At 34.9% G+C, this 23,729-nt stretch overlaps 1 protein-coding gene across 1 annotated transcript in view; it reads right to left on the reverse strand.

The window, feature by feature from the left end:
* Positions 1–23,729, reverse strand: part of LOC149422897 (uncharacterized) — a 68,917-nt gene that overhangs the window by 31,324 nt on the left and 13,864 nt on the right. Inside the window, exon 2 of the mRNA XM_089632763.1 lies at positions 14,385–14,862. Within this exon, the coding sequence (XP_089488889.1) occupies positions 14,385–14,862 (478 nt within the window). The remainder of the gene's footprint in view (positions 1–14,384; positions 14,863–23,729) is intronic.

Raw genomic sequence — 23,729 nt, forward strand, 5'->3', positions numbered from 1 at the left:
ACATGGCAACAACCAAGATCCGACCACTACCGACCTAAATAAGATGATATTGAAATTATTGTTCTCTTGAAAACCAATTTGATTTCTTAAGACGGAGCAATACCTTAAAATAAAGTAGGAACCTTAACGACGTAAGTGATGAAGCCGCGCACAAAAATATGTGACGCGGCCCTAATGTATTGGACCGACCTACGAATGAATTTGCTCTAGCAAATCTCTAAAATAAAGTGGGAACCTTAACAACAAGTGTTGAAGTTGCGTAAAAACAATATTCGGCGCGCGACCCGAGGTTGTGGACAGACCTACGGTCTATTTTGATCCAGCAAGCCTAGAAAATGGATCTTTCCATGGGGTTTATTTGAATTATTTCTGATGAACTTATTACTAACATCTCAGATGCTTCTAGAGGAATGCCTCGGGAAGTCACTAACTCATAATCTAGAAAAATACAATCTGGTGCTTACCGCTAATTTTATAGTTGAAAACGTTTTATAAGTTTTCAAACCCTTTTATATGAAATATTTTTGTGGTAAGGTACCGTTTTTATTCATTAAAAATAACTTATTTTCGTAGGGATCGGTCTAAAAACATATTTACAAGAATTCGTCGGAATTAATTCAAATGTGAGCTTTGAGCAAATCTCCGCTATTAGAGTCTTGTGTAGCCTTAACTCATTCTCATGACGTATTTGTATCTTCTGAAGCATGCATCATTACTGGATAACCTCGCAACTAATCAAGAGATGAACGTACTTGACTGTAAACATGTCGTGTTTGATATCATTCTACTAAATAGTGGGTTGCTTCCGACATCTGACTAATGGCGACAATGAATTATTTGCCATTTACAGACAGACCATTGTCCGGAAAGGAAAGATATTCGTGGCATCTTCAATAATAAATCTGGACTACTCGGAAAGTCTCTGGGGTTCCGTACAAAGAGAAGACGATTTTGTTGTTTTGGTACTTTCTTACAAACAGGTGTATTTTTGTAAAGACCGGTCGTGTAACAAAGAAGTTACTTTTGTAGGTAACGGTTGTCTACTGTCTGTCCACTGTAAAATGGGTACCGACAGACCAATAATTATTACAGCAAGAAGTTACATGGACACGAGAAAACCAGTTCAATAAACTCCTACATCGTACCAAACTACCAAACACGAAATCTTAACTGTCTTATTTACCATTTTGATTTAAGTCATAATCAGAAAAGCTTATTTATTGTTTTTGTGTTTAATTCGTAGAACTCCAATTATTTTTTAAAAATTTAATGTAAATCAAATTTAATAATATTACTTTTAAGTTCTGCAAGTATTTTTTGGTTTTTGTTATTGTTACAGTTGTTTCGGCTTTCAGGGCCATTTTCAAATAATTATTTCAATACTGTTATAATCTATTTTAGTAATAAATTTATGATTAAAAAAATACATTAACTGTAAAAATATAAATTTATTTTAATAACTTTTTTTCTTATTTTCATGAGATCAAAATTTATTATGCTCGTGTCTACCTAAGAAGCTATTTTTGTTATGCTATTTACAATTATTCTTAATTTTATTTTTGGTATTTTACACGTTCATAATTATTTCATTGGAAATTATCTTGCATACAACCACCATTTTTAACTTCCCTACATAGAAGGCGGTATGTGGCAGGACAACGTCTGCCCGGAACCACTAGTATACCTATATCATATAGACGTCACCTGTGACAGGTAAAAACATGTTTTTTTTAAACAGCGCCATCTGTTGGATGTAAAAGCAAAACGCGCTATTGTTTCTCTTTCTTCGTAGACAGACTGAGCCACAACAACGCGTATTACAATTTCGGTGACCGGGTATGTCATCAAAATGACAATTCAACACACCTACGAAAAGTGATATAAAGTCACGAAAAGTTACGAAAAAAACTAGGTTAAATAGGTTACATGATAGTTATATCAAACCTAGTTTTTGTTTTATCACTTTTAATGACTATCACTTTTTAAAGGCGTGTTGAATTTTAATTTTGATGAAATATCATTTCTCTCAATTTCAGGATTTGCACATGTTCTTAACTTCTATTACTACCCTTTGCTGTTTTACACACTCTTAAGGGTTCTTTATTACTTACAAAATGTTATAGTTTTTGTCTTATAAGGACTATAAGTATCATATATGTAAATGCAGTTTCACATCTGTGTGAAGACACTGGAAGCAATCGTCACACAATGTAAGTTAATACCGTGGGCTAGTAATTATGAAAATAGCTAGGTTCTATGAAGGAACCCATTAATAAAACTAACAAGTTACCATATTTACGACAGTAATTAAATCTCTTGGAGAAAAAAATCACCGGAACGGGTTTAAAATCGGGCTTACAATCACTTGACAACATTGGACCGGTTTCACGGAACAGGGCGGCCACTTTTTTATCTTCACGTCTTCATCTTGAGAATCAAATCAATTACAGAAATCTTGACAATTCTCTGTTTCCGAGACAAAATTTAAGGGGGTAAAATAATGATGTCTCAAAATTCTACCGCAAAAAATTACCGTGTGACCAAAATTAGGTAGGTAGGTAGGTCAGGAAGGTAGGTACCTTATAACTTTAATTGCGCACCTACCTGTTAAGGAATAATAATATTATGACAAGGAAATAATAAGGAAAAATATATTCCTATAATGTATTCCTTCCTATATAATAATGTATTCCTTCGAATGTCGTACCTAATAAGTATTTTGTATGAGGAGCAGTCACCTACGTATATGAATCTATTATATTGCATTTATTTAACGCTTACTTTTGTAACTAGTGTTAGTTGATAATTTTATATTACAATGTACTGGTAACGATTATTCTACATCTTTGAGATTATAACAAAAACAACAGGTAAAAACCATGTTTTTTTAATGAGATGGTTTGACCGAGGATTTTAGCTTCCTCCCCAGGGACTGCAGTCAACCGCGCTAACAACTGCGCAAAAATCCCGATAGTTAGGACAGACATTTACTTCGTATATTGACTGCTGTAATGACATAATTTTTTAGAAAAATGCATGTATATCCGCGTGTGTATGGCTGATTGCCACCAAAAGTTGTAGGATGCATTGTCATCGAAAACGAGTCGCCCCGGGAACCCGGTGCCTGGGTTCATGTGATGAGGTTTGTCTACAACAAACTATCAGTACTTTAATAATGTATCGGAAATCATGTTCACGCAGCTGCGCTTATCCTCTTATTATGTAATGACGAAATGCCAAAATGTTAGTTCTTTTTTAACACGTGTTCTGACCTCTCCAAAATATATTCGTGTTTTACTGATATTTTACTAGGAAATCTGTCAATTCATTCGTTAAAGCCCTGCAGTCCCGTTTTAAACAGGAATACGAATAATTTGAAGATATTTTCAATAAATTAGCAATATAACAACAGTTAAACATAATATAGTAACAGTTTTCTTCTCCGTTCATTAACACCCATCCCTCATACCTATTTAATTCCCAAAACCAGCCTCTCCTTTATTACCTTAACCCATTCATGACGAACTATTTTTTTTTCGAATTTCGCGCAGAAAATTCACAGAGTGGTTGGTTTTGAAAGTAGAATAAGAATGTTTTTTTCGGAATTTGAAAAAATCGTCTCCTCATACCCCAGGAGCCTCGAGAAGGATGAGGTCCATATGGATCTTTCGGCAAATAACTAGTCAGAAATTTCATTTTTTCATCTTTATTGTTCAAAAAGTGTAATTTTCAACAACATTATTTAGTGTGATAGCCCTCGAAGCATTTCACGCATAGTCCGACCTTACATGTGATGCAACGGATGCGCTGCTTGCTTTTACAAGATGCACAAGACAGTTTTCCTCCCTTATTAGTCTCAGTTATCGGTATTGGCCCAGGATAATGGGGGACGTAGGTATCATACTGCATCGCCGTTTGACCTATTTTGGTGAGTTTGTCGGGTGCCTTGAAGTATTTCTTGATAGAATACTTCTCGCAGTAATGCTTTGATATTTCTTCACGGAATTTTAACTGCCCCAATTTAAAATTGTCCGTGGCTTTGCGCTTCAGAAGCCAGCAATTCTGAATGGTTACATCAATGGCCCAGGTAAAAATGGACCACCACCATTTCTGTTGGCGAACAGTAATGCGATAACATGCAACGTTTTGGTCCATTCTGTCAGTTCCGCCCATATTCGTGTTATATTGATGAATTGCATATGGCCTCTGTATACTGATCTTTTTTTGCTCCTTCCGTGAGTAACGGCTTGCTAGATCCAATGGATTCTTTCCGTATTTTGTTGAAGCTACAGAACAAACAGCGTTATCAACCCATTGAGTAACGTAGATGGGGGTCTTGCCAAATGATGTCTGCGCACTTTCAGTATGTCCTCGAGAAAGCACACCTTTGTTGTATTTTGACATTGTTGCCTTCTTCTTGGGGATAGGAGATGAACTGGGATTCCAATTGTCTCGAATTGTACCTGTGCCATTGTATCCATAAAAATGCAAATAGTACAGCAATGGCATACCCGTAAAAAGATTATCAAAGTAGAAGTGATATGGCAATTCGCGCTTTTCCACTGGCAATTGATCGACCAACATAAGTAGTGGTGAAGCATTCAAGCCTACAACACCATACTCCTTTTGAATCCGGGGATTGCTGCCTTGGTAGATCTCAAAATTGATCAAGTAACCGGAGGGTGTATTTAGGCTCCACACTTTATATCCGAATCGAATGGGTTTGCCTTTTATGTATTGCTTACATCCATGGCGGCTATAGTATGGAATCATCGATTCATCATAACTTAAATTTTCTTCTGGGTGGAAGTTTCGCATAAACCGTTCAATAAGCCTATCTGTAAATGGACGTAACTTCCACATCCGGTCTGCACTATTGAACTGATTTGGTGAAGCAAAGTGTATCATTTTGTGTATCTGTTCAAATCTATCACGAGACATGGTGGACGCAATCTGCTTATTGTAGAAAGGGCGAGAGCTGCTCCAGTACAATCGAGTTGATGGAATCGGGCATAATCCCGATGTTATAAGTATACCCATGTACGTTTTGATATCCCCGACAGTTAAAGGTGATACTTTATGACTATTTTCAGGGTCTTGCTTGGTCTGATATTTGTTGGATTCTGTAACGATGAATTCGTACATTTCGTTGTCAAAATTTAGTTCAAATAATTCCACCGGTGATAAAGCAGCTACGTCGGTATAATTTCCTTCGGGAAATATGCTAGAAACAATTGGCGTCACATCGTTAGACTTCCATTGAAACATAGTTTTCGGACCAGGCATACGTTTTGGAATGCGATAAGGTGGTTCAGCGGGATCATTCACTCTGTCTCCAGTACTAACACGGCATCGTTTCAAAGGAGGCTCGAAAGAAGTGCTTGCAGACGCTTGACCGTGTGATGCTGAAGCGTCGAATAAATTTATGTCGAAGTCACTGAAAGTTGAATCCAAACGCTCGTCTCCGAAATGCTCTAGATTAGGGTTCTCTTGATCTGAATCATAATCGGGCGTATCTTGTCCCTTTTTGTGTCGACGGCGATTTACGATTTGGCAATTAAAAACAATTGCGCTCGAGAAATATTGGCAATTATTCCACCGTCATCTTCATCAGCTGAATCTGCTCCGGACAAATCACTCTCATTTGGCGGCTCCACATACACATCCACATCCACTACCTCATCATCCTCCAAATTCGTATCCGATTGTTCTTCAAGCAGTAACATCACTTCTTCAACAGTCAGACCCCTAAAAAACACGAAAAAACAATGAAATCTGCGAAAAATTACAATTTATGTATAGTGAGATCTGCCGAAAGGTCCATATGGAGCCAAAAATCAAAACCTTCAATTCAAAGTACTCTCTTTGATACAATAAGGATTATTTTTGTAACAATATGTCTATAAATAGTTAGTAAATTTCATTCTTTACGGATCATAAACGGTTTTGGAAAAAAAAAATCAAATCTACACATAAGTTTATTGGATTACTTACTTCACTCGCTTTGACATTTTGAAAAATTTGCACTTTTTTTCAAACTCCGTTTATACACGTCTGTCCACGCCGGCACATGCAAACGAACTGAGCGCCTCTAAGACAAACGTGTTCGTACATGCTTGTAGACTACATAAAACTGAATTTCGCATCGCCATTTTAATATATCGGCATGATGTGACTAATTGAGGTCCAACACTTTTTCGAGGTCCATATGGCACCTGCGTCATGAATGGGTTAAGAAGTCTCAATACACAGCATCCCCAAAGATGAAATGAGACTTTCCTGCTCCTGTCTGATCGGATGTCGGAAACTGAATTAATTTCCACTTCCAAGACTTGCGTTCATTCGTTCACGAAAACAAAATCTAAATTAGAAAAGCACAATGCGTTAATTCAGTAGTAATTAATGTACGTACGTGCCAAGTAATTAAAATAAAAAAATTCCATGTGCTGAAACAGGCTATATTGATTCCCCAGTACGAATGAGTCTGTCAATATATTATATCCAGTAATAAGGCATAACAGTTTATCAGGAAAAAAACTGGTCCAGTATAGAAAGTTTTTGAAATAAACATCAGTCCCCTAGTAATTATTTAGTTGCGGTGAAGGCTTCATCTTGGCTTTCATCTGAAACATTTATCGATCACGCAATCATAATTGCAAATTGCAATCGTTATTATATTATGTTATGTACGTATTGGGTACTCAGTGCACTAGATACTAGCAGTAATTGTACAATCCAGGTGACAGTTACAAATGACCTTCCATTGAACTAGTCAGTTAGATGTAAACTTATTATAATTAAGGTTCTGTAGTAAATGGAGCACGATAATATTAAAAAAACGATAATAATTTAGTAAAAATTGTTAAAATATTTAATAAAACACGACTTGTTTTAAATGAGCAAAAATTTCTCGACAAATACAAAGTGAATTTGTTCATTTATTTATTTATTTATTTATTTATTTAGTACAGGTGATGATACAATGACACATGTAGATAAAAAATACTTTGACTGCCCAACTAGGAGGAATTCCCGTTTTAGGACAGTCAAAATTGAGTTAGTATTCATGCACGCATACATATTTTGTAAGAACAAAAACAAAAAAGGAAAAAAAAGAAAAGTAATATAATATATACATAACTAAAAAAAATATATATATATAACTAAAAAATAATGATACATTAAAAAGAAAAATATTATTATAAAAGATTAAAAGCAAAAAGTTATAAAGTTAACTGATGTTAACTTGTTGTTTGGTTTGTTTAGTTTTGTTTGTTTTTTTGTTTTCTTAATGTGTTTGATATTTTGTTTGTTTTATTTTTGGAAAAGTGTGAGTTCACACTCTTTTCTCCCTAATTGGTGAAGCCAGACAGTGATCGATTTACGAAGAGCACCTTTGCTTTCCTTTTTCCATGCATCAGGTATAAAGTTGTAAAGTTTTGGGCCTAGGAATGAAAAATGTCTTTGAGCAAGTGAAGTTTTGGTTGTGGGTGGTACGATTGGATTCCTCCGTGAGTGTCGGGTGTCGTGAGAGTGGTCGATAGATGGGTAGAGATGACGTTTTTTATGAGTGTTCAAAATTATTTTCCTCATGTATAATTGTCTGACATCTAGAACTCGTAACTTTTCAAATAGTGAATCGCTGTGGTACCTAAAAGGTTTTTTCATGATTACCCTTAGTAAGGATTTTTGGGCCTTTGCTAAGTGGTCTAAAACCATTTTTGCGCATCCACCCCAGCCTAATGATGCATAGTCTAATAGTGACCCACACATAGCGTTGTAAATGAGTCTTAAATCTTTTAGACATAGGATATTTCTAATTGGCATAAAGATATGCGTCAGCTTTCTAACCTTAGTAGTCACAAGGTCTATATGTCCGTCCCATCTAAGATGTTTGTCGATAACAATACCGAGATATTTTATACTGTTCACGCATTCTAATTTATAGCAATCACATATAGTTGATTCGATGCATTTATGTATGAAAATATTGTATAATTCTTTGGGTTGGCCCGCTTCTGTCGCACTGAATCGTATAAATTTTGTTTTTTCTGAATTGAGAGTCAAAAGATTATAATCTAACCAATATTTAAGCTGGTTAATACCGTCTTCTGCTTTGTTGTGTACAGCATTCCAGTTTCTTCCTTCAAATATTAAGACAGTATCATCCGCAAATGTTATGATGTGATTGGAGAGATTACTGTTACATAAATCATTTATATAAATACTGAACAGAAGTGGTCCTAGGGTACTCCCTTGCGGTACACCAAATTCTATAAGGGCGGGATCGCTAACTGTATCATTAATTTTAACTTTTTGGTATCTGTTCGCTAAGTAACTATCCATCCATTTGAATAGCTGTCCCTGAATGCCGATGGCCTGTAGTTTTTTCAGAAGTATTTTATGCGAGATGGTATCAAAAGCTTTTGCCAGATCAAGGAAGAGAGCGATGGACTTAACTCCCTGGTCAATATTATTGGAAATAATATCAGTCAGTTTAGCAATAGCATCTTCTGTTCCTAAACCAGGTCGAAAGCCAAATTGGTTTTTGGAAAGGATCTTATAATTTTCTAGGTAGAGACTAAGACGATTTTTGACGATTTTCTCAATAATTTTTTAGATTAAATTTAGTAGAGATATAGGCCGATAATTTTGTATATCCGATTTGTCTCCATTTTTGTGAATCAGTATGACAATTGATTCTTTTAAGTGGTTCGGAAATATGCCTGATTTGAAACTAAGATTACAGATAAATGCAATAGTACTAGCTATAAGTGGTTTCAACACTTTTAGCAAATTTGTTGACACTTTATCTGACCCACAAGCATTCGATGTCTTGAGTTCATCTATCATTTTCATTACTTCATTAGTCGTAGTTTGAATTTCATCTGATTTACAATTATAAACAGTTGAAGGTATGTTGGCTAGATCGGATTCAGTTTTCTTACATTTATCGAGTATTTTGTTAGCGAGTGAAGCTCCTACGGAAGTAAAATAATGATTTGCAAAATTAGCCATCCCCTTGGGGTCAGCAGTGTTTGTGTTTTTAGTGTCTAATGATTGTATGAATGACGACTTATTATTTTTTGTTTTGGTGATTTTTCGAAATATATCCCAGAAACGTTTCGGAGTTAATGTGTTTTCGTATATATATTGTTTGTAGAATTTTTCTTTTGTTGTTTTAATTAATTTTTTGCACAAGTTCCTATATTTCTTATATTGTTCATGTAGTAAAATATTATCTGGTTGCCTTTTCGCAATTTTGTGGAGTTGGTTTCGTCTGTGAATAGATTTGACAAGGCCAGGGGAGATCCATGGCATGAGTTTAAATTTTTTGTTTGGGATACATTTGTTGACAGTGTTATTAGATATGTAGAATTGCAATTTCTTAATAAATTCGTCCATTGCTTGGTTAGTGTCAGTCTGATCTAGTACGTTATGCCACTTTTCTGTACGTAGCTCCTCGAGCTGCTGTAATTTATTCTAGAAATATATTTGTTTTTAGCAGCAGAGGAGGGCTTATTTCTTAGACCGAGCGCCGTGGTATAATGGTCTGAAATTGTTGTGTGTATGACAAACGAGTCTATGAACTTAATATTTTTTATGTTAATGTGATCTAAGCAGGATTTGCTCGTGCCTTGTACTCTAGTGGGGGTGTTAATTGTTGGAGTGAAACCGTTTTCGCTCAGAAAACATAAATAATCATCGCATTGACGGTGATTGTCTAAGATTATATTGACATTTAGGTCTCCAATGATTATTTGATGTTCTGAGTTGTTTGTGCTGTTAATGATGGAATGTAGTGAATTAAGAAAGGTATCAATATTGTTGAAAGATGGTGATCTATAAATTGCAAATATGCACACATTTTTGTTAAGTACTATTTTTAGACAATTTGCTTGTGATAAAGCGAGCTCGTCAACTTGAGCTTGTATTTCGTTCCTGACATAGATAACAATTCCACTGGATTTATTTATTTTTATAGATGTGTGGTATTCAGTGTAATTTTGTATTTCTTTGGAGGTATAGTATTCATTGATCCAGCACTAAGTCAAAACTAATATGTCAAATGTGAATTTAAGTTGGTCAAGAAATATGAGAAGATCATCAATATTGGTAATACTTCGTATATTCTGGTGTACAATTTTTAGACTGTACGATTCCCAACAGTATTTATTTATGTCTTTAGGATTATCAACTACATAATTGTTGCATGTGAGCATAGATTCATCGGGAATTTCAAAAGAATGTTGGATCATTTTTAGAGTAAGATATCTGTAAGTAAACCCACACGGTAATATTAATTTGGGATGGTAAATTTATGTTTTTGATGTGTGAACAAAGAGTACATAAGTTTGGTTGCTCAGTTATTGAAATAAAATAATATACATAAATTATTGTAATACATAAATTGTGAGAAAACATTAGCCATTTCATGTTCTTCGAATGGTACAAATAAAAATTGCAATTGGTATTAGTGGTGAATTGAGGGTTAGCTAGTAATTTCTTATAATAAGGAAGTAAAGTAGCGGGGTCAGAGAGACACAATGATGTAGTTGTAAATTTGTCATATAAGAATTTCCTGATAATGTGTGGGTAATATAAATGCACCACGATGTTAATAATTAAATTATTAATTGAAATGTCTGACATCGTGCTTATTTGGGGATTGAACAATGCAATATTGTAGTATTTTTTTGAAAGGAATAGAAATATCATGAAATATAGGAACACTCTGATTAACATTTTGAAAAGGGATACAGGTAGTATGGGTATGATTGCATTTGTGAGTCATAGTGCAAGTAAGATATTCTCAGAGGTGATATGTATAGCTCTCGATTCCGTGGTTTGGCGTATATATACTCGTCCCGCTTTTACCCATACGAATGCAAATTTTTTATCAATAGCCGTCTTCTTCGCTAGGTAAAGTAGGCGTTTATTTGTTGAAGTCAGGTGTTCCGATATATATACCGGCGTGCGCGGTCCGGAGAGTCCTATTGAGGTCGTGTTGAGTTTGTCTTCCTTAGACGCAGCATTCATATTGTACCTTTTTACATCGTTTAAAAAGACATCTCTTACGTGAACGTGCTTAAACCGCACAATTATAGGTCTGGTTTTTTGGGGGATTGTCTTACCCGGAGACCTATAGCTGGTCTCAATGTCATTTTTCGTAGTGTTTGTTTTTATTTCTTGATTTATGTTAAATAAAATATTTGCCAAATTCTCACCTTCAACCTCCGGTATACCTCTTATTTCGGCGGCAAAATTTTTTTGTTGCCGATCTTGATCGTCGATCTTTAATTCGAGCATAGTTAGTTTTGCCTCGAGTTCTGTGTTTTTTTTTTTAACGGAGTCTATGCTTTGTAGTTTTATCAGAGATTTTTTAAAGTCTTCTTCAAATCCCTCCATTTTGCTATTAAAGAATGTTAGCGAGGCCTTGAAGTCCTTGAATTCATCGAACATTTCGTATAATTTCGTCTGGACATTCTTGAATCCCTGTAGCTCAGTCTTGATTTGACGTAATTCATGTGTGATTAGGTCGAGCTGTGTTTCTCCTACTTTAGTGGTGCTGGCCGCTGGGGTCTCCTTCCTGGAAATGGAAGTAGAACGCGCCGTACTGCGCGTTTCCGTCTTGCAGCCAGTGCATTTGGTATTATTGCGTTTTTCTTGGGAGAGTTTTCGGTAATGACCTTCACTTACGCCACCGCAGGCGAAATGTAGACTCTCCTTGCAGGAGGAGCACCAGAACATTGATTCCCTCGTGAGTATGGGTTCCGGGCACTTGCTGCAGGTGGTGCTCTCCATATTGCAGGGAGTTATTATGTATTACAATGAACAATCGACACAGAAACTTAGTTGTAAAAAAATTATATTTTACTATTACAGTTTTGAAGGATTTGTATTAGAATATTATATTTAGTTTATTTTGTTGTTAGATTTAATATCACATTTATTTTTAAAATTACAATATATATTTGATTTAGTATTGGATTTATTTTGTATGATTTATTGGATTGCCATCTGTTGGACAGTAAGTAAATCAAACTTCACAACGTAAAAAATAAAAAATAAATGTTTACTCTGGGTATATTCATACCTCTGCATATTGAAAAACAGAATAAAATATGTTTTTAATAATTTTCGGTGCACACTTTGCGATTTTCTTTCTCTGAGGGAATTTCATATAATAATTACCTTTTCAGCTGTACAAATGTACAGATATTATTTTCAAAAACAACATATATTTATTTAGGAATTTAAAAACTTAGGACGGGTTGTTTCGGAGAATCTGAACAATTCATCAAATTTCAACGTTCATTTTCAAGCTCTGTGAAAGATTTTTTCAAGTTCTGTTTTTATTTCAGTTTTGTCAAGCAACTAGCCTACAATGATATAAAAACAGAACTTGAAAAAATCTTTCACAGAGCTTGAAAATGAACGTTGAAATTTGATGAATTGTTCAGATTCTCCGAAACAACCCGTCCTTAGTGTCCATTATTTTTGTGATGTATTCACATTGCACATTGCACATGCATTCAATCACGTAATCACTATTGATTAAAGCTGTTGATTTATTACGAGTTAACAGGAAAATAAAAATTATTTTTTACATAATTTCATCAAATTTATGTAATTGTCCCCTAAAAAAGAAATTCTCACACAACAATCTTGTTTTAACTCGACCGTTTGGTATTTAATATGTCTGTAAATTTTGTTGTGTTCAGATTCCGCTTGAAGATGGTGGCCATGTTGGATACTACCATTTTATACCGCCAGAGTTCGCATAATCGTGGATGCGAACTGTCAAATCGGAATAATGTGTTGAAAATATTGTGGGGAATTATTCTTCCCTGAAATTCTCTAGCAATGGATTCGAAAAAATATTGTGGGGAATCCAATACTGAACAATCGAGAATACCTCATACAAACTCATTCTGAAATGCAGGGAAATTTCGGACTGAAATTTAGGATAGTAAAAATTTTTGGCATACCTACCATCACTATCGATTATAGCTATTGACTTATTGCGAGTAAACATGCCAATACAATTGATCGATATATGATATATGATACACACCTATATATTTTTTGGTTTGACTGAGGATTAAACCTTCCTCCTTAGGGACTAGTGTGAACCACCCTAACAACTGATCCAAATCCCAACTGGGCAGGACCTTCATTTATTTCGTATACTGGAGAATACTTATTTATAGAATTGAACTTTGTGGCCGTACATTCTAAAACTTATTTTGATCAAAGAACCTATGTATATAAGGCACCACTTATAATATTCTCCCAAATCATATTAAGTCTACCAACTCCTTAGTTAAATTTTAAAAAATTGTTAAAATGTTTGTACTGACAGATGATTGTCTTAATATTTTTTCGTCTTGTCCTTTCTTAAAAAATATTTTATAAAGTTCCATTTGCTAAAAACTGAATGTCACCCTATCTGTCTTTATTATCTACTTTGTTTCTTGTTGGGAATAATGATTAATGATTAATTATGGTTCAAATATTGTTACAATATACTGTCAAATTACCCATCTGGTAACTCATCTAATACATATTTTTTCTTTCTTTTTTAAATATTTTATGTTTGTGATTACTCTATGCTTGCTTCACTCAAATGTAAACTGTTAACCTCGATTCAGGCTTAGTCCTAGTGAGGTTGATTTTTATGAGAAAAAACACGATTTATGTATAGTGAGATGCAATAAATAAATAGTCCGATTGCCACCAAAAGTTGATAGAGCGTATTGTCATCGACAACGAGTCTACTTGCTGAGTTTTAGGTGACAGGAAGTGGGTCAATCTTTGATTACTATTTATCACCGAAACAAAAGTGAAATTCAAATAGATCTATTAAAAAATTCAAACACCTCGTGAATAGTCATATAGGAAAGTTCACTGAAAAATAAATAACATAAAGAACTACATCCAAAACAATCCCCTTCTTGATGATAAGACTCTCAGGAAACGTTCCTAAATGTCAGAGAACGTAACAATGGTAAAACTCCTATTATTCAATCACACAATGAATGAATAGAGTTGTGTAAAATTGTGCCCTATATTTTCATTGTTAAAGTTAAAAAGCTAATGAATTAGTCAAATTTTGATTAATAAAATTCTGTAAAAATCAAAAAATACAAAAAATCGGCTTGTCAAACCGATAACCTTCGTAAACGAAGTACAAATATTATTTATTCATTTTTGTTATTTATACATTTTTAGTTACTCCTTGATTATTTTAAGTTGAATTATAAAAGTTTTTGATTTATACACAATTTATATAAAATTTCAAAATATCCGACCTTAATGAAAAAATTCACATTCGAAATTCGGCATTCACATAATATCCAAGCTACTAAAAAGGTACTTACTCCAGTGCTTTCCTCCACAGAACCATGCCGATGTAACCGGTGACAGCCAAGGTCAGGATGATAGCCCCAATCATGACAGATAGCTTTCTGGGTCTGCTCTCATCAACAATTTCCTCCTCTTTCTTAACCTCGTCCTTTTCAATCTTAGCCCCCAGCCGCTGCAGCATCTCCGTGTCAAGGTTTGCGTTGTGCTCATTCTCCAGGGGGGTGATACCTTGTACCAGTAACTGATCTGTATTAGTGTTAGTTTGTTTCAGTTTGGCGTCTTTAAGGTCGTGGGCTTGCTCGAATTCAGGAGCATGGAGGAGGTCAAATATCTCAGATTTCGAAGCGTTGTCCTTGGAGTACTGGAGAGATTGCAGTAGAGGAGAGTTATTAGGGATGATTTTGTACTTCTCTGAATCTTCTGGAAACTCCAAGGGGGGTTGTTCCTGATTTGCTTGCTTCTCTGTTACCGGAGAAACGCTGCAAACCCAGCCTGAAACATGAATTAATTTAATACAATTAATTTAATGATGATCATACTTTAGAAAACGTCTTGCTCTCTGCTATACACTCGCATTAAGCATTCGAGAGGGCGCGGAGTGGACAGAAGCTCAATTCACTGAAAAGCTTTTCTTGCTCGTGTAAAAAATGCCACCATTAGAGATATATTCATGACTCAAATTAATCTGTGAGACTGGTACGAGTTTCAAAAGGGCGAGCGTTGTTGATGGGCTAGCTTCGCCTCACCATTCTGCGCCTGCGATCCATCCCAAGTCGGGTTTTTTCCCGTTTAGTTCGTGTAAGGACGTTACACGAACCATTACCGTAGAGAGGGTAATCGATTCAGTAGGTACCTATATATAATTGAAGAAATTAAAGCGTTTTCGTGTGATCTTAATTTTTTTTCAACCAATAATAAAGGTGATGTTTGCAACAGTTTTTTCAAATCAGAAATGATGATGAAATAATGATGCAAATAAAGAAGCGTGATACACATTCATTTTCCGGTTAGTATTACTTCATCTCTTAATCACTTCACCAGAATCCTAGCAAGTTAATTATTATAATTAGGTATTCAGGTACACGGAGAAAAATGAGCTAAAATATTGCTAATTTAGTATTTAGAATCTGTTTATAAACGGGATTGTAGACCTTAACGAATGAATTAACAGGTTTCCTGATACAATTTTCGTAAATTGTACTATTATTTTTTATGCACGTTTGTAAGAAATGGCGATTTTAATTATTTGTGCGTTTACCATTTTCTGCGACAATATCAAAACAAGCTATCAAGCAAGTTTACAAGGAAATCTGTTAATTCATTCGTGAGGCCTGCAATCCCGCCTTTAAACGGATTACCAATAATTTTAAGAGATTTTCAATAAATATTTGTTTATTTATTTGCTTATTTTTCTCCGTGTATGTACTTCTAAAGTTACAACAGAAGTAACAAATATGGTACAAATAAATTCATCAAAATTTATGACTCGTCGAAGACAATGTTAGCGATTCAAAGAAAATTAGAAACAGAAAAATTGAAAAAGATTCAGTCGTCCTAGATGCGACCGTATATTTTTTTCTTATTTTTTTGTTTCAAATTTTCGTTGAAGAATCGCTAATAATTAAATATCACTTATTTATTCTTCAGTAAATTTTTTTAGAGAAAATATTCAGTCCGGGGGTAAAGTGCGCTTACTTTGAGGGATATGCGCACTTTACCCCCGGACACCCGAAGTTACTTCGGGGGATGCTTCTACGTGATTTTAGAAGTACAAATGGAAAATTAGTCTATGGAATATTATTTTTGTATGGGAAAATGAACATTGCAATTTAGAAAAAAGTTATTAATCTTTTTTACTTCTACTATCATGTAGAATCACCTCCCGAAGTTAGCGCACTTTAACCCCTGACACTCTGTATTTAGATGTAGTTTTAATAAGTGGCGTCGATCAATCAATAAAATGATTTAATCAAAATCAATTTCATAGTTCGACATAAATTATGAATTATCACTTGACACGTAGGAAGGTAAGCAATAAAGACAATAATTCTTTACGATCATGAGCAATTGAAGCTGTTCGCATTGTTAATTGACCAAAGATAATATGTCAATTAATTATATTAGAAAGCCGGTTGGATTGAGTCTACAATAATTTATATTGAGGCATTTAACAATAATATCCAATTAGGTATTTACTCTACAGTAAACACTGGCTATAAGAGACAGATTGAGGAAATTGGGTCAAAATGTCATCTCAATCAATTACATTGATCGAGAGGTCACCGGTCAATTTCTGTTTGATACACGTACATTTGCCTTGATAATATATTACATCATTATGGTCCGTGATCAAGGGGTAAGGTTCTCAACTAGCAAGCGGGAGGTCGCGGGTGCAAATCCCGGCATGCACAAATAAATATTATTTGATTAATTTCTGTCTTTTTCCAAATTACTCATTAAAAATAATATAATACTAGCAGTTAAAAACCCGCTCCGCGGGTTTTTTTTTGCTGGGCCCTGCGGGCGGCTCTTAGTTGGGCTTCGCCCATTTTAAGTGATATTAACAACAGTTACATTTAATAGATAGATAGGACATTCACAGAGAGAGGGTGAGTATATATATATATATATATATATATATATATATATATATATATATACTCACGGAAACACGGAACAGGAAGGAGTTAATTAATAATAACATGCTAAATTTACGCATAATAAGAATGACAGTTGTTTGAATAAATGAAATTTTACGTATTTGTGATGGATTATTTCAAATTAAACACTATTATTGACTACATGTCTACAACTGATATTAACTGTTATCTTAGGTACCTAATATAATTAGCTCATAGGAGATTTGCAGTGCTTAAATATGTGTTACAACCGTCAATGTCTATAAGTTGAATCAATATCGTATAGTTTATCACAATTAAAGATAGTTATAACAAAGTTGACTTAAATAATAGATTATTACATATTGATTAATTGTACCCGTGTTTATGAATAAAAGGAGGGTAATTGTGCGATAAGATTAGCAGTCGGTTTAATTAAAAGGTGTTAATTTTACTCCAACTGGTGGTAATTCTTTACCTACAACTGTTAATGTATCTAATAAAGTTTAAAGTTAGATTATATATACAACATCATCAGGAGAGTAAAAATCTATATATAAAGGTAGATTATTACAATATAGCGCCCCTGAGGTGATATCTCACAAAAGCGGCGCTATGCAAATTGTCCAATAAATAAATAAATATAATGTTTACATTTTATTGTGTATACACCGAAGTCAAAAATTAAATATAGATTGCAATTGGGAAAGAAGAAGTGGAAGGAGGGGGGAGGGGTAAGTGTAGGCTGGGTTTATAATAATTAGGAATTACAATATCGTTAGACGGGAAAGACCAGTTAAATGGGAAAATATTTAAAAGAGAGTTTATAAAAAAATTCTTGATAATTATATCTGCTTTTATATTAACATGTTTCCTCATTTCTAAAATTTCAAAATTATTTATAGTTAAGTATTTCTGAAAAAACAAATAGCATATAAACATAAAACAATATATTCATAAGACAAATAGCATTTAATAACGGTTATTCTAATAAAATTATAGTTGAAATACTAAATAAAAAAATTAAACATATTCTCTTCAAACGGTCTTTCTAAAGATAGAAATAAACAATGGCGTAGAATTCTGTTTGTGGATAGCGATACTTCTAAAATTATATATAAAAACAATCCTGGTACTATTCAACTGGCGTTTTACACTAATAACAATGAAGAAATATATTCTTAATAATAAAGATCAGGAGTTTAAAAACTCAATTGGGATGATTGGAATTTCTTTTAAAAAGGTAGAACCAATAGAAACTTTGAAGTCAGAACTGAAGAATATCGCAGGGCTCTAAATGGAAATAGTGAATCTGAGTTTGCAAATCATCGTTTGAATAATGATCACACTTTCGATAAAAAATTCAGGTCTTAAAATACTTCACTCAGGTTATAAAGCATCGCAAATAAATAATTTTGAAATTTTATAAATTAGAAAACATGTCAATATAAAATCAGATATAATTAATAAAAAAAATAATAATGAAAAATGCCATTACAAAGTGATAAGCTTCCATAAGAAATCTTCTTATTAAACGCTTGTTGATCGTAAGTAGTCAAATATTGTGAGCTGCATATTTAAATATTCGCGCCATTCATTTGGTTCGTTTTTATACCGCCAGAGGTGCGCTCTGTCGGCCATCTATAGCCGTGCGTATCGGCCATTGAAGGAACGCGTGATTTTTTTATAAACGTCAAACATATCTCGTAACTATGGATAATTTTCATTGTAATGTAATTAATCCAATGGATTATGAACTTTCTAAAACATATTTTCTTCGATATTATCCAAAAATTATATGAGCAGAAACGATGCTTTTGAAGAAATCTCGTATTATTATGAGGCGATCCTATTTTAGTATGAAATCGTGTCTTAATTTTCAAGTTAACTGAATTTACCCGAAACAGACAATTTTAATTTGACCAATCAGAGGGCCTACATCGTCCAGACGCTAGGACAATAATACTATCAGATGGTATATACGTAGGGCACTATCGCTCAGGGGTAAGACCACCATTCAGAATTGAAACGTTGCGCGAAATAGCTTTGGCCGTGTGACCAGATCTGAATAGCCAGCTACTTCCCGTCTTCCACTTCCTCATCTCCTCCCTCCCCAAAACCTTCAGCCCAACAACATACCCCAACTAGGTCTCATTTGTATTTGTCTGTTTACTCGAAATAAGTCAACAGCTTATCGATAGTGATTACAGGATTAGTGAGTGCATCGTGTGTGTATACATAACAAAAATAATCATTACACCCATATAATTATGTGCATTGTAGGTGCCGATGTAAAATTATTGAAACACTAGAAAATCTGATCTAAATCTTATTATTGCCCATCAATGACGTTACAATACTGCTAGACTTGCTATTATATCACAAACAAGATAAATCGAGAAGAACTCTCAAGATAAAATGTAACAAGTAAGAAATATTCTTTTGTTTCCAGTAAATTCTTAATTCAAACTTTGTTCACGAAATAAACGTAGTGGGAGGCGTTTTCGTATTAGGTCGATTACTACATTCTACATCATGGTGTGATTGAGATAACAAGATACGCTGACTCGTTTACACTATAAGACGAACACGGAATACTGTGTGAGACGATCTACTATTATTATTTTGTCCTTCTTATACTTATGTGTTGCTACGTTCGCTATCTCAATTTCTCTAAAATCTTCGGGAAACAATCGAAATAAATGTATTTTTCATAATAATAAAAAAGTTTGTGTGTATTTACTATTGAAAGTTTATATCTCTACTTTTACCAGTGTTTGCCGAGTAATCAAAACATTTTTTTCATCACAAACGAGGGCATAAGCACCTTTTTAATGCAATTTACTTAGAGGTAGTAAACGACCAAACGCGACGCGTGGCGATTTAATACTAAACTACGAAATCGAAAGCACTACAATTGACTTGCTTTTGGCTGGCCACTTTGAGATTTCAACCGCGCGTCTATATTTGTTTTAACATCATTGTTGTCCATTTGTGTTTTAACCACGTGTCTAAATCATATGTCGAACAACACTGTATTTATTCAATAATATTGAAAAATACACCTGTTTAATTATTTAAACAATCATAACTCTCATAGAAGAAGATAATATTAACAAATCAAAAAAAGACACACTTCTTCTGCAATGATTGGATAAATTATTATTTACTAGTTGGACCCCACTACACGTTGCCGTGGCTCAATCTGCTTTAACGTCCGGGATACGTCATCATGGGTCAATGAAGGCACTGTTTTTTTAAAAGCATATTTATACCTGTCACAGATGACATCTATATAATGTATGTATATAAAAACACACGCGTAATCAAACGCTAAAAGCCCAGCTACACTACTCGCGAAGTTGATCGAAGTTGACTGAATACGATAGTGTGGGCACGAACTTCACTTCGCTTCGGGCAACTTCGCTTCGCTTCGCCCGACTTCCGATTGTTGTCGGTAAATGCGCCCGAGTCAAAGGACTCGCAGTTGAGAGACTGAGTTGGACTGAGTTACCGCGAAGTTGCACGAGTGTGTGGGCACGCACTTCGAACTTCGGCTAACTTCGTCGAGGACTTCGTCGAAGCGTCGAAGCGAGTAGTGTAGCTGACACTTAAGTTGTGTCAGAAATGTAAGTATGATAAAAAAAAATAAAACATTAGAAAAAGTGAAAGGAAATATATAGAGTGAAGAGTGATATCATAGGAAGCTTATTGGTATATCGGAGCGATAATTATGGGGGCCAATATTTTTCTCCAACGTTTTTCGATGCTCGATCCTGAGGTCTGGCGGGTTTCGATGATGAGGACATTTCTGGAGTTGTTGATCCTTCCTCTCGTTCCTGCTACCCTGGTTCTCATTAGGGCTGCAAAGCCGGGAACTCTCCCCTCCATGAACATCGAGGAGGCACTGCAGTACCTTGGAAGTCCGAACATTATGCGGTAAGCATTATTATATTGAATCCGAAGCCTTTCCATGGTACGCTTTTTGAAATTGGCCCACAGCTCGCAAGTATACAAGGTAGTGCAGAAAGCTAAGAATAGCGTCCTTTTCACCTTCGGGCTGCAGAGTCTAAATCTTCTACTAAGCATGTTACTTTTTATGCTCAGTGCTCGCCTCTGCCTGTCGATGTCGTCGTCATCCGTTAAGTTGTTGGTGATGATATGCCCTAAATATTTCGTTGTTTCGACTATTATGAGAGGTTCTCCATTAAAAAATGCTGGGGGAATATTTTTTGGTCCTTCTCTGTATTTGACGACCAGCAGTGCTGTTTTTTTCGTGTTATATAACATGTTAGTTTCGAGTGCATATTCTTCGCAGATCTTCAAGAGAATTCTCAGTCCCCTTATTGACGGTGCCATCAGCACCATATCGTCTGCGTAGCTCACGTTGTTGATGCATTCTCCTCCAATATGGCAGCCTACCCCAGCGTTATTTAACCTGTGAGTTAATTCATCCATATATATGTTGAACAGTACTGGGGACAAACAACCTCCTTGTCTGACCCCACTCTTTAAGAAAAAGGGTTCTGAGAAACCATCTTTCCATTTAACTATGTTTTCTTGTTGACGGTGCCATGTGTCGAGAATTCGTACTACTTTCCATGGTAGGCCTCTTTCTTTTAGTTTGGTCCATAATAATGGATGGTAGACTCTGTCGAAGGCCTTACTAAGGTCCAGAAAGCATGCGTAAGTTGTTGTTTTTCTCTTCCTGTAGTATTCCAGCGTCCGTTTTACGCAGAATAGGCTGAGTCTGTGGAGCATTCAGTTTTGAAACCCATCTGATTATCTTTCGTTTTCAATTGGGGTCCGACTTGATCTAAGAGAACTCGTTCAAATATTCTGGCGGTGACGGTGGCGATGGATATCGGTCTGTAATTTTCCTGTAAAGTTATGTCTGTCAGTTTAGATTTTACTATTGGTATTATGATTGTCTTTGTCATGTCTTTGGGTACATAACCACTCTTTATAATATCGGTGAACAATGTTGCCAGTAGTTTTAGAATCGCTACCCCTGCATGTTTGACGTGTTCGGTACTTAAGCCGTCATGTCCTGCTGATGTTCCGGATTTCATGTTTTTGATGGCGGTTTTCACCATGTTTGCAGTAACTATAGGGTCAATGTCATCATAGGCGTTCAAATGCGTTACGTTTGAGGAGATGGTCGGCGTGGTAGTAGCGAAATGTTTTTTGAAAATATTGGCAATTACTTCAGGATTTGTTTCTCCGTTTATGTTACACGAGACTTTGGAACGCATGTTCAACATTTTATTAGACTTATTCCAAAATGATTTGAAGTCCCGATTATCTAAGTCCGCTGCTATTTTATCCATCTGGAGTTGTGTCGAATTCTTTTGGCATTGTTTTAGAGCTGTTTTGAAGGCGGCACGCTTTGTCCTTCTATCCTCCGCGATGGGACCATTGTGCGGTCTCCCATTATCAATCCAGGTGTAATATAGATAAATAGATAGAAGAAGAAGATGGTAGATAGATTTATTATTTTAATTGGATAATTCGTTATTTATTTATTCATTTCTATTCTCTTACATAGTTTACATTATTTTTACCAGTTATACAAAAATATTTTAATAGTCAAGCTGTATAGGTTGGTAGTAGTGTTTTGTGAACATCTGAGATCCCAGTGACGATATCATTATAGGCTGTATAGGTTGGTAGTAGTCTTTTGTGAATCATTTTTTTTCGACTTTATGTCCGGGTTAAATCTTCTCCACAGGAAAAACTAAACCCTTCATGTTAATTTTTTTAATATGTCTTGGCACACACTCCTTGCCTCATTCACATTCATACATTGTCTCATACATACTATAATTGTCTGTCTACTGCCTCGTCTTCCTTTGGCGTCCCCAACTGCTTCTACCATTCTCATTTGCGTCATACATTATATATACGTCATATATTATCCGTACACTCCTCACTCTGTTCATTCGCTCTACATGCCCAAACTATCGGAGCGACCCTTTCTTAATCTTAATCATTACGTTTACCTTGTATTCTTTATGGATCTCCACATTTATCAGACGATTATACATTGCTTTACCACACATACGCCTCGGGGATCTCATTTCTACAGCATTCAGCCTACTTTTATCACTTCTCTGCCAGTTCCATGCCTCACTGCCTTACATGAGGGTAGGTACCAGTATATTAGATTAGTAGATGATAACAATGTAGTCTGTTATCATATAAATAAAATTTTATTTGACGTATCTTTTATCCTTTTTTCGATTAGAGTATTAAAAGGATTAGAGTGATTATACCTACAACACGATGACTTAATAATAGATATTATATTTTCTTTCGTGTTTATATGTAATGCGATGCGTTGTTATTACAATCTGTGGAATACAACATTATGTGTATGTCACTTTGACTCTGTTTACGATATCAGTTACTGATGACATTGGGGAAACTGTAGGGGTTAATTCATATTAGCATAAGTTACGCATTGATGATAGTTGTGACAGTGAGGTTTGCGTTTGATGCAAAATTACCTACAGCTAAGCGGTCGCTCAGTTTGATTATGTATATGTTTAAGTATGTATATTTGTTGATATTAAGCATTCGTGTTTCTTTTAACCGAGAATATTGATTTTTCTGGCTCGTTGTACAAGATTGATTCTTTGCCGTCAGGGCGTAAATATAAAAAAAATGGTTAACATTTTATAGAGGCTTTTAGTGATAAAATCACCCCAAGGGCGCTGTCCATTTTGTATTTTTGGTAGC

Source organism: Hesperophylax consimilis, chromosome 6 (genome assembly GCF_061612785.1).
Source record: "Hesperophylax consimilis isolate HC1 chromosome 6, BYU_Hcon_1.0, whole genome shotgun sequence".
Classification (NCBI taxonomy): domain Eukaryota; kingdom Metazoa; phylum Arthropoda; class Insecta; order Trichoptera; family Limnephilidae; genus Hesperophylax; species Hesperophylax consimilis.